The following is a 13,169-nucleotide window of genomic DNA, read 5'->3' as shown; positions in this document are numbered from 1 at the left end:
ATTGAAATCAGATTATATCTGATAAATAAGATTTGAATTTTAAGCTGTTTGATGATGTGTGCTTTTGTTTTGTTTGTTTTTACTGTTTTAACTGCAAATTTTAACAGTTGGTTTTGGCTCATTTTGTGTACTCGATAGGTCCTGTAATGCCAAACAGTTCTTTCAAAGCATGTGGAACAAGTGTTGGGTATCTCTTCATATGCTGAAAATCCTTTTCTGAAGTGCTTATTCATAGGGATGGTCCTGTTGACCTCAGCAAGACTATTTGTGTAATTTTTAGTTGATCTCAGCAAGGATTATGGAACTGGACCCCCAGTGATCTCTCACAAGTGGCAAAGGCTGGGTTGTGTTCCAAGTCTTCTATTAGGGCTTTACAAGATATTTTCAGATTGTGGATTAAAATGACAAAATGGCATTTTAATCTGATGGTTTAAAACATTTTTGAATGATTAGAGTTAAAGATGTCTGCATATTTCAAACACAGGAAAAAAAACATTATCTTCAGTAACAGTGTGATATTTGTGAGTAAATTTTTTTTTTTGGTTTTTTTTTTTGTTTTGTTTTTAAGTAGTAATTGCTGCATGTGGTATCCTACTGTCCTCTCCTTTAAATAAATTTTAATCCCAAATGTTCTTGCCCTGCAGCTATTCCAGAGCTTGTTAGCTCTGTCGAAAGTGAAACCACCAGTGCTGAAGTACTTTGACGTATTTCAGAAATTGATGGAAAGCTTGCAGCTGATGGGCAATATAGAAAAATTTGTGCGTCTGATTAACAAAGGCTGGACACCAAGATGTTTTTCATGTATCTTTAATTCTAAAACAATTTGTGGATACTAAAAGTCAGTTTCAGGACTAGTTTAAAACCAGTGTCTTGTGACCGATTTGAACTATCAAAACATAAAGCTCATAATGTGTGAAATTTCAGAAGCACTTTTTTTTTGAGGATATTCCTTTATGCTTTTAAGGAATGGTGCTGAAGCCAGCCAAGTAGTGTGTTTTGTTTCAGTGCTAAATCATCCCTGTCCTGTTCTTGTATTCCCAATCATTGTTCTTCCTCAGATTTATACCAGATAGTTTAGCAATCCTTGTGTCCTCTGATGTTGAAATGGTTGATATACTTACACCTTATCCAGTAGGCTGACAGGGTGCTTCCAGAGTGCTTGGAAATTCCAAGATCATCCAAACGTTACTATCAGTGAGGCAGTGGAGAAGAAGTATTCAGTCACAAGAGCAAAAAAATCCACAATCTATTGCTTGTGGGTCATGTGCACATTCAAGACAAGCATTTCCATTTAGCTTGCAGTCCTGCCCATCTGTATGTTACAGTTTCAAAATGATACCCATCTTTTGATTTAAAAAAGGAGCAACATTTATGGAGATCAGGCTCACATATGCCTTTTTCCTTCTACAAAAAAAATAAAAATAAAAATAAAAATAAAATATTCTCTAGCCTCATATTTATGTATAAGTATAAAATAGTGTGACCCTATTAATATATGGAATATGTTGTGGAATATTCATTCCATATATTCCAATATATGGAATATTCATCCCCAAAACACTGTGGTTTCTGGCATTGCTTCCACTAGTATTTGATGCATTAATTTCTTTCATGTTTTTCTGCTTTAATATAGAGTATGGTTGATTTATTTCCTAATCCATGTGAATGTGAACTTCCTAGGCTTGCTGAAAAACTTACACTTTTGTAATTCTCCTACACACAGCAAGAGGCAAAGGGAAACGTTTTTATTCATTTGGTAATCTGTTTCTTTCTTATTTTTTTTTCCCTCAAATCTCAGCTTGGAAACCAGAAAGTAACTGCCCCTGTGATGGAGGTAAATGCTTCACAGACACACAGACAAACAGCAACAGAAGCTTCTCCACTGCCTCTTCCTCCTCCTGTGGTACCAGTTAACAGAGCCTCTTTCTCACCAGACAGTGGCACCCATCTAGTACCATATTCTTTGCCAGCGCTTGATGACTTTTTGCCTTCACGCTTTTATAAAACCCCAGCCCTTTCACAATTTTCATATAAATACCCATTCCTAGCTTCTGAAAGTATTATCCACAGGAACGAAACAGCCTCTGTAAGCACAGATTCTGCCATGAGTGAGTGCTCCTCCCGCACAGTGAGTGAGTCCTCCACAGCCATTCTAGATGAGCTGCAGACTTGTAGCTATGATACTACTGACTGCTCTGAAACACCTTCCCCAACCTTGAGCCAGATGTCTGCTGTGTCAGATGGCACCACCTTAACCAACACTGCTGCCACTTCACATGTAATTATCCTTCCTTTTTTCCTCCTCCTTTTTGTTCAAACAGGTTGTCAGAGGGGAAAACAATTCAGACTTGTCTGTTATCCCATTACATAGACATTCATCTATGACATTCAACTAGACATTCGTCTATGTAATTCTGTTAGTTTTCTGGGTTCATAGTCTGAAAATATGTTTTGTAACAGATGTTTAAACAAATAGTCTGCATAGCTGATTTGGTAATAGACAGGGAAATGGTACCAAGTTGTTGCACATGTATGTGGTCAGCCAAGGTGTACTGAACATTTTGCATAGAATAAATGAGAGTAAATTCAAAAAATATTCATTCCCAATGCATTAAAAGCAAATGGTCTGTAGCTTTTGTAGAGGTATGTTTAAAATACTGTTAATGATTTACAGGTTTGTGGAGTTGGGGCCTCTTGGCTACCACCATTTTTTGGTTTATACTGAGGTAGAGATTTCAATAATATAACTTGTAAATTCGTAGTAAATGTTGGCAATATTTAACACAGGTTTTTTCCCCCAGCCATAGCCACTGACTGCATGAAACTGATTTTCTGTCCTCTAATTGACCTTTCCCTTAAGCACTGTTTCTTACAGGAGTGAACTTCATAAATAATCTTCTAGTATCCAAGTGTCCTGTTACTTTCCTCTCAGTTAACTCAAGGAAAACAGCAGCATGCAATTACCTGTTCTATATGTATGTTCATTGTTCTGTACCTTAGTACACTCACATATGGGTAGAGAGAAGGCATAGAATTTGGGTCAAATCCAGATCACTTTTCTTTTGAAATTATCTGCATGACCAAAATGAGTCAGAACAGAGTCTTCATTAGTATTGAGCAATTTATTGCTGAATTACAAAACTGTGAAATGTTCTGAGACCTTTTACTGGGTAACAACAACATTTCAATATTGTACAAGTACTTCAGCATGCTATCATTTTCCAGCCTAAACAGAGCACTTGGTAGGCTAAAAAGAACGAACAGTGTATGTATTTTTTTTCATTTCAGATACATTTTCTAAAATGTAGTTTTAGCCCAAACTTGCACATAGGAGAGTCAATGATCTGTAGTCAGTTCTGTGATTGATGTTTTTATTAACAGGCACGTAAAAGCTGGCGTTCCTAACTCTTGTAACACAGCTGTGAAGCCTAAAATTTTGTAAAGTGTCAATACTGTTAATCTGCATACTGTCCAGTAGTTGTAATCAAAGATGCTATGATCAATATAGAGTGTTATGTGTAAATAAGGCACAATCACTGCAGAGACATCTACTAGCTATGCGAAGCATGGAACATCTATATTTTCTTCTAACCTCCTTCTAAAATAATCAGCTAACTGTATTTGTTTTCTTTGTAAGCTAAAGAGAACAGTCCTTCCTTTCTTTCCTTTTTTGGGTAGTCTCCCTGTAAAGGGATCTATTATGGTCAGGTTTGGCCGCCATTTTCTCTCTTAGACATGGCCAGGCAGTGTTGAATGTAACATGGTTCACCACTTATGGACAAGAGAATGGATGAGTCTCCCACCAAAGAACAAAAAGTCCTAAACAGTCATCAGAGCCCCACAGAGAGATTAAAATGATGGCCAGACCCACCTCTGCTTTGTGCAAGAGTCTTTGTCTCCATACCTCTGTACACAAGGGCCAAATGATTGTAAATGCATCTATGAAATAAGAAAACGAGGGGGAAGCTGGTGGCACACATATACGTGTATGTCTGTTGTTAGTGGCTCTATCCCTGTATTATCTCTGTAATGATCTTCATTCTTAAAGGAGACTCTGGTTCATTGTGTAGATGAAAACCACTGAGAGAGCAATAAAAGCAATATAGTATTGTGCAATCCAACACTGTGCCTACATAAGATGGAGCCACAGTTTCAAAGACCAATTTAAGGATTTTTGTTTATTCTTGACATCCTTAGTCAAGAAAGCTTAGGAGAAAAAAGATTTTACAGCTGATTCTCTGAGAAGAAACAGCATCAGTCCCAAAAGCATCTTGAAACTTCTCAAAACTATCTTTTTATAGTTAACCCTCCCACCAGTCCAATAAGTATTGGATACATAAATTTAACAGTGACAACAAAATATATTTTGGGGGGAAGGTAATTAAAAACTAAAATATTATACTATTTGAGTTGCTATCCTCTCTAAAACCTTTAGGACCAAACCCAGAAATGTTATATGTGGTCATTCCATGCCTATACTTAACGGTTGATGTCCATCAGCAAATTGTGTACATCTTGTTTTCATAATACTGTGTACCACTTAGTGTAAGAGCCTTACTGTCTGACTTGGCCATTTGGTAAAGCACATCACACAAATGTCTTCATTTTTTTATTATAGAAGTTTATAGGAGTAGCTTCCTGTTCTACAAAGAACTCACACTAGTTCTCTCTTCTTCAGAGAACCAAATGCCATAGTAAATGAATAAGAAGGTATAAGGTTGCAGTCATAGCTGCACCCTGTCTTCCCTTGAAACAAGCTTTCCCAAAAAGACAAGGTTCAGAAGAGGACAACAGGTGAACCTCTGAACTAGTGTAGAGATGGTTGGCCTCACTGAAGAACCTCAGCTGAAAACATTACTTCGTAGCTCTTGAAATGCTGGCCTTGAGCTGATAGAGCACCAAGTTCTTTTGGAGAATGGTGTGAGAAAAGCCAACTTTCCATTTTGGTTTTTCATTTTATTAATTATAAATTTATAAATTTATAAACATTTATTAATGTTTCATTTAAACACAAAAGTTTTGATGGAAACATCACATCACAACTTTTGAACTCACTTCTAACAGGCATCCTTAACATGTCAAATCCCTGGATGCATCTAGGAGTTCACATGATGCTTGTATAGGAGACAATTCATTTCTCTCTCCTACCTACTGGAGGCTAAGATGTTAAAAAATTACAAATCAAATGAGCAGCCTACCAAACACAAATATATATAAGAGGTCATGATCTATTTCATTTTCAAATGTAATAACAATATGCTATGGATTTTAATTAGACTTTTGCTATATTAAACTGGGCAGTTTGGAACACTCCAGATGTTCAGACTTTAAAAGAGTTCTGCATGAAGAGATGTTTTAGAAAGCTTCCCTCCCTTTCACTTTTCTCTCATTTCATTCAATGTGCTTTCTCACTGTCTCTGTTTTGATCCTTGCACCGCTCCCCATGAATGCGCTACAGCCCAGGCGTGGGGGTTCAAAACCTGGGGCGAGGGAAGATCCTTGTCAAAAATACCTTTTGTGACTAACAGCCAACTGGCTTGTGATGTTGTTTTACTGACAGTTTGCTTAGCTCTCCCATTTTATTTATTTGTTATTTGCTGTCATGGCATGGTTTTGTTTGTAGATTTGTGTGTGTGTGTGTATCAGTGACATTTATTTTTGCTGTGATAGATTACACATCACCATCCTGTAGTCACTCCAGCTGGCTTCCATTTTCTAAAGCTTTGGCTCTCTCACTTTTGCTGCTCCTAATGAGACTTCTCCCTTCAGTCTGCTCAGAAGTCCCCATTAATATCAATGGGGGTGGAGCATGCGGATCAAGGGAAAGCGTCTGCTGGAGTGAGTGATCTGTGGCAGGCAGCCTTTGTCACATGAGGAGAGGAACTTTTATTCTCGTCTGCATTTTATATTGATGTCAGATCTGTGCAGACATTGTTTGTGCAGCTCATCTTTACTGCCTCAACCCTGCTTGCTCCTTCTGTCACCTTCCCATCTTCAGCATGCTTTCAGAGGCAGCACATACAAGGAGGGAAGGGGGCAGGTACAAGCCATATATAAATATATATATATATATATATAATATATATATATATATATGGCTTGTGTGTGTATATATATATATGTGTATAATATATATATTATATATATATACACACATCTGCATATATATATATATCTATACATGCATATATATATATATACAAGGAACACTTTCTGTTCCCCACATGATGAGTTTTGTATTACAGTGAATGCAGATGCAATAGCGGCTAGATACCTGACAAGTGGAAATTGTTGTGTGGATGACAGTCTTACATCACTCTTTGTTTGGGATGGTATTCAGAGGGCTTTGTGTGTGGTTTAATGGGATATTGTTTTGTTTCTCTCAGGCTCAGATCACAGTGAATGGGAACTCTGGCACTGCTGCCAGCCCAGTGAGTCACTTTCAAAGGCCTTTTTCCCCTTCTTCAGCTTACCCTCCACCAGCTTCTCTCAATTCCAACATTGTTATCATGCAGCATGGCAGGATGATGGGTAAGCCTTGCACAGAATGTTTGCTTTATACATTACGCAACGTATTCCAATTCATGTGGCCAAGATTGCAAACAATTGCAAAGTGCTTCACATCCATAATGAAGGTATTGTCTATTCATTTACTTTGGGAATTAAATGCAAAAAATAATAGCATTTATTGGTAGATATAATTTTGCTCCTGAACTGGAGTTACTATTAAGTTTTATTGCTTATCCTTATGTTTGTGAGAGTGACCTCTTGCCACTTTTCCACTAGCTTTCCTGAGGAAAGAGAGCATATATTAAAACAACTCAACCTGTACAGCCCATTTCAGGGTTTGCCCTCTTTAAGAAATCAAGGACCGACTTTGTACATTACTTCTCCCCACAAATCCCATTATCTTCAGTCGAAATACTGCCAACAAAGGGGGGGGCTCTGGGCTTTTAGACACCTAAAGCCATGTCAATTTAAAATTTGTTTATGTATTTTGTAGGTCGTTGTTGTGTTTGGGGGCGGGCGGAGGGGGTTGTATCTGTTTTTGTTTGTTTGTTTAAATACTTACATTAGCCTTGTAACAGAGCTTTGCCAGTACAATCTCGTTCTGCAAGTACAATCATTTGCTTGCTGCTTTTTCTACCAGTGTTTGCATATTCAGATAAGAACATACATGGTCCAGGATCCTGGATGTGGTCCAGAAGTTTACTTTTTTTGTTCTACATGAAGGGAAATTAAATAACAGTTCTGACTCTGAGACTTAGGGCTTAGATAGATGTTGCTGATGTATCTTATTACTAAATGCCGTAACTGTACATACGGGTTTTTCCACATCCTCAAATACTAGATTCTTTGACTGCTTCCAGGTTGCTGAGCTAAAGGTATATCAAGGTTTAGAAACACCTGCAACAAGGAAAGTGTTTTCCTATGATTCATACTCTTGTATGATGTTGAAGTTCTGTGGTCCACAATAACAGTCTGATTTATTCTCCTTGCTTATGTAAAAATCTGACTGATGGCCTCAGTTTGAGGACTACAGAGAATGAAGGATCAGGTTGCAAATGTTTTCTAAATTTAACTTCATGCATTTTGGGAAGAAGGCCCAAGTATTCAGATGTGCCACACAGAGTTGCCCCTCACCATATATGTGTAGCACTGGATTATTTGCAGGACTTCAAACTTGAGTAAACAGCTGAAATAGTCATGCCAAATCCAGCTCTCTGCAGTGAGCAGAAATATTAAAATTAAAATCAGAGCATTCAGTCACCAGAGCTCCTTTCACTGATTTATATTAAAATTCAAATATTTTCTTGAAAATAATGTCACATGAAAGGCCATCTTAATCTTCACCAGTAATGTTAGAATAAATGTATTTATTTTTTTACTCTTTGCATTAATGTATCCTGTGGTTAAAATATCTTGTGGGCACTGTACCTGCTCTTGAAAAAAAAAACAAAACAACATCGTTTGTCATAGCAACCCACTAATTTACTGAAACATACTGCTTGATGGAGTAGGGCTTTTCTTCCTGCAGAAGGAAAGTCCATCATCTAAATTGTCACATGATGCATCCCAGCAGTGTGGTGGGCTTTTTTGTTAAATAAATGGCTCCCTCTAAGTTTTAGAGGGAGATGATAGTATTGGCCTTTATTTTTATTTTTATTTATTTTTTTTTTTTAAGGAGGATTTAGGGAGAGGAGTAGAAATATTGCAAACCACTGTGAACCAGCAGCAGTCTGCACAGTTCACAAGTTCTGTAGGTGGATCCTAATGCTGCTCTATAGGTGCCAAGTTTCTGAGGTCCATTTATTTGGATTATCTAAGGAGCTACTTAAAAAAACAATATAACTTTAGCAGGCGAAAATTGTACATAGGATGTTTTTGTGTGTGTGTGTTTTGTTTTGTTTTTTGTAATTCAAATGCATCAAACTTTATGTCTCTAAATACATTTCATCTAAGTCTTTGTGGAGATCTTGTTGCAATGTATTGCTGTACTTGCAGAACAATAATTTTCTATATTTGCTATATTTGGAGGAGGAGAAGTTCAGAAATTCTGTCATTAGTATAAAGGATGACTAGGAAAGGTGCAAGAGTTTATAGGAAAAAAGTTCAGCTCCCACTATTTCTCAATAGATGGCATTGGGTTTGTGTTTTTTTTTGCTTTTTTCCTGAGCAAGATGCAGCAAAGTACATCTTGTCTAACAGCCTAATGCATAAATAATTTTATAATTCATCCCCAGCTAAGATGATGGTTTTATGAAGTGTTCTATATGTATGTGTTTTTTAATATTATTGTCCTTCTTTGTAAAGTATACAGAAATTAGGATGTGTGTTACAACTGCCAAGTATGATTATTATATCGTTATACAATATTCTGTCGTGTTATCTTTCCAGAGTCCACAGAGACATACTCACAGCATGTTCAGAGTGTTGGCAGCAGCAGCACCACCAGTACAATACCAATCTGTAGATCTTCAGAAGAAGAAAAAAAAATTACAGTCATTAAAGCTCCACATTATGCAGGGATTGGCCCGGTAGATGAATCTGGAATCCCTACAGCAATTAGAACGGTAGGAAATTCTGGGGAATCTGTGTATGAACTCATACAATGAATTGATTGTTGGTAATGGGTTTTTCACATTCTTCCAGTCTTATATAATGAGGAATACAGCATGCGTAATCAGGCAGCTCGTGAATATAATATTGTGTGCTGACGGAAAAGGAGAATGCTGATGGGAGCATAATTGGGAAACTTCATGTTTCTAGTTTAATTAGAAGTAATCAAAATTTTGTGTTTCTTTCTTCAGTTGTATTCCTTCCCTTTTGGAGATGTGCAATAACTGTATTTGTGTTGTTGTCATTTCTAAAGACAAGTTCATACGGACTATATTTCTGTGTGAGTGCAAGTACACATGTATATGTGTATACATATATATATAAATCTCACGCTTCTGCATTTTGGGGAGCAGTGGTTGTCATTTGATCAGTGTAGTATAGAAACAAATAGTTTCGTGCAGATAATAATCTAAGTGATTGGTATTTTTGCAGAAGTACAATATATGATCATAGTGCCCGTGGCTGACATATAAATGAACAGTGTGGAAACCTTTTCATCGTGACTAGCCCAGTTTTGATCATCTGCCACTAGTCACTGCTTGAGTGGTCCCGAGATGTCGGACTGAAGAGTTTTGTTTTCATTGTGCTGAAGCATTCTTTCCATTCTGCTGTCAGGGCAGCCTCTTCTGGCTGGTCCAGAGAGCACAGTGGCAGCTGCACTAGGTCTGTAAGGAAGTGCTTACTGGCCTTCCCAGCTGGAGAAGTGCTGTGCTAGACGGAGAAAGAGTAAGAAGAGTGGGAGCCAGGATGAAAGCAGCAGAGCCCTTGCAGGTGAAGTCTTTGTGAGGTGCCAAGGATGTAGCAACTGTTGGATATATCTTCTCTGCCAGTACTGACTTACGGGGCTGTGGTATAATTGCCAAGAACCAGTTCAATGGATTGAAAAATTAGGGGGAAAAGCAGGAACTGGTGGAGAAAAGCAATAGGAAAAATTCAGAATAAGTGGTAAGCTGGGGACAATTTTGGTAAGAACGGGGGGAAACTGGCATTTCTTGCTATATTTTTGATGTAAAAATAAGACAATCATAATCATTTAAAAATGAATACAATTCTTTGCAATAATGCTCTAGCTTCCTACCCCTTCTTTAAGTAAATATGTCCCTTTGCTTTATACAGGATAAAGTCATTGTTTCTGTTCTTTTTTCTTTTTTTTTTTTTTTTAAATAGCAGATTGCTCTAATAGGGTGCATATTAGTTACATAAGAATATAACAGAAATCCCCCTCAAGTGTGCTTAACAGAGTTGGCAACTTGCCAACCTATATTTAACTTTCAGATTGTATGGTCTGATACTCTAAGATTTTCTTCTGAAAATGTAATGTAATTTGACTTAGGACATTTTTCATCTGGATTAGCTTTTCATCTTTGGTTATATTTCAATTTCAAAATGTCTTGCAGCTTGTAAACTTAGTGTTACAGAACTGATTCTGATGATGAGGCATAGGATTATGCTAGCATGTCTGTGTCTGTCTGTCTCATATGCTATTTTGTGTCCTTACACTGCTGTTTTTTTTTTTAAGATTTAGCTGGACTTGAGGTCATTTTCAAGATATTGATTTGAGATTACATTTTAAATATATGCAAGTGTATTTGAGCCCGTAGTACCCCAGTTATGTGAGAACAAAGGTGATATAGTTGTCAGCAAAAGACTCAAATATGCTGCACCTTGACATCTCTCAGAAGTGCAGTACTATGCAGAAGCATGCAAAAGTGCTATAACTGCACTTCCCATGAACACGAGAAGGTAGGATATATCACTCACTCTCTGTCCAAGGTCAGGGGAAAATCCAAATAGGAATCTTCTCCCAGAAAGTTCAGATTTACACCATCTAAAGGGAGAAAGGTTTCAAATTAGTTGAGCTTATGGTTGCATGCAAAGTTCATAAATTTCTTATTTTTCCATCTCAATGAAAATGGCAATATTCTATTAAAAAGCATTAAATGCAGATTCAGAGGTGATAGGTAACATATACAATGTGTTCTCAAATGGTATACTACTCAAAGGGAAGCTTTTAAATAAGAATTTGAGAGTATCTGTATTCCAGACTTGGAGAGCTTTTCAGAAGTAGAGATTTTTCAAGTTGTGGTGATCTCCTGCAATTCTGTCTTTCCCCTCAGAGCCTGGTTAGTGACAGCTGTTCATCCAAGGAAAGCAGTGATGTTACCTTCGCTTTCCATTCCTGCAAACCCTTTGCCCAAAGGTGCTGAGAGGGGAAGGGCTGCTATAAAGCTGTCCCTTCTCTCAGAACCTCCATCCCATGTCAGCATGTTACCTCTGTACTGCTTTAGCTCCTGCCAGCTCTGGGAAGTGCAAACCCAAAGCCTGAAAATTCAGATCATTAAGTTCTGCCACCGTGCCAAGCCCTGCCCCAAAGATGATGAAATTCCAAGGCTTTAAAAATGAAGTCTTTGAAAAAGAGAGTAAAAAGCTGTTCACTCAGAAAAGCAGTCAAATGGCAACACTAGACTTCACCACTGACAGTGTCCTATGAAAGGAAAAAACAGAATCACAAAAAGCAGTATGACTGCACTGCTTGAGACTATCCAAAATGATTGATTCATGTCTAACTATCAAAATTAATCTGTGCACTAAAAAGGCCTCTATTTAATAAAAAAAAAATATAAAAATCAAGTCCCATCAGATTTCTTTTCTGTAGTTAGTGATGTAACATTTCATCTAGGAAAAACAAAACATACACATGCACAAGAAGTCCACTGAAAATCATAAATACCCACGAATTTCTGCTTTAATTGCATACTTTCTAATGGATTATTAGAATACTGCAATGATTATGGAGTCTCCTAGGTACCAACTGCAGATACTCCTTATGTCCTCCTCATGATATTTGGCTGATTGTTCATTCACATATGGTGATAACGTGTTCCAGCCTTTAATTGCAACAACCATAATGTATGCAAAGCAGGATGTCATCTGAATGGCTTGGTGCATTGTGAATACAGCTAGTTCCTCAAACAAACGTTGGCATGTGGGATAAGTGAATTTAGATTGAGGACACATATTTTAAAATTAATTTATTCTATTCCTGAACTAATCCTGTCTGGTTTATAATGTAAAGTCAAATTATTGGCTGAGGCTTTAAACCCAGTGGTGAGGGATGGGGCGGAGGTGATGAGATAACAGTTCAAATGATCAGAAAGGTGTTGGGAGATTTTCTGCTCTAGTTACATGGCAGCTTCTCTATAGCTGCTCTCTGTGTGGAAGCCTCCTGTGGATTAATAGAGGACCTGACAGATTAGGAGGGCATGGCAAAGATATATCGATGTATCTTTGTGCCTTCACAAACAGCAGTGTCAGACCTGTTGTATTTTTGCACTGTTTCCTATCTATTCACCTACCACTGGTTCAAGCTCTTTTGAAGACCCTTCTTGGCCCAATTCAGTCAGAGAGGAATGGGATGGTTATAGGTTTATACTGATGTGTGAAATGAGGACCATCATGGAGGTTAACCATATCAGCATAAATTCCTTCAAAGCTGCTGGATTTGCTTGTGAACTTTTGAGCATTTATGATCTTGTAGGAGCAGAGTTCTGCTACTGTAGATGTTTAAGGGAAACAATGTTAAAATGGTCCTAATCTGCTTCTGAGAATCTTCTCATTGACAGAAGTCAGGAATGTTGGTAGGTACAGAAGGCCTTGGTACAAAACCGTATCTCCTTCATCCCTGTCTTGCAGTCAGGTCTGGGTAAAAATCATAAAGTGCCACTTAAATTTCTTTCTTCCCCAACAGACCTCTGAGTTCCTCTGCCAACTGGTAGCTCTTCCTTTAAACGTTTGTGTTTTTTTTTTAAGTCATTTAGTATCAGTTTCATGAGAACTGATGTTAATTCCTCAAAATGGCAATTTTCTTCCTAGTTCACAAAAGTTAACAAAACAGATTATTTATACGCAGTAACTTTAACAAATATTTAAGGCAAAAGTGTGATTCAGTAAAGATGGCATTGAGCCAGGTGAACATACTCAGATCTGTAGGCTATTTTGTAGAGAATAATAATACGTGGATTTTCACTTTTCATAGTAAAGAGAAGTAG

The 13,169-nt window shown here is 37.4% G+C and overlaps 1 protein-coding gene across 33 annotated transcripts in view; it reads left to right on the top strand.

The window, feature by feature from the left end:
• SORBS2 (sorbin and SH3 domain containing 2) overlaps nt 1-13,169 on the top strand; it is a 155,509-nt gene that overhangs the window by 92,095 nt on the left and 50,245 nt on the right. For 17 of the 33 annotated variants that reach the window (XM_084519171.1, XM_084519169.1, XM_084519147.1 and 14 more), the window contains 3 exons: nt 1,799-2,278; nt 6,387-6,531; nt 8,899-9,074. In XM_084519171.1, the coding sequence (XP_084375297.1) occupies nt 1,799-2,278; nt 6,387-6,531; nt 8,899-9,074 (801 nt within the window). Of the gene's footprint in view, nt 1-1,798; nt 2,279-6,386; nt 6,532-8,898; nt 9,075-9,744; nt 9,892-13,169 lie in introns of those variants that run through there. The other 16 variants (XM_084519155.1, XM_084519167.1, XM_084519154.1 and 13 more) reach the window with 7 other exon arrangements.

The sequence above is a fragment of the Aythya ferina genome (genome assembly GCF_964211825.1).
Source record: "Aythya ferina genome assembly, chromosome: 4".
NCBI lineage: Eukaryota > Metazoa > Chordata > Aves > Anseriformes > Anatidae > Aythya > Aythya ferina.
Note: the sequence above shows the minus strand (reverse complement) of the source record. Positions and strands in the feature narration are given on the sequence as shown.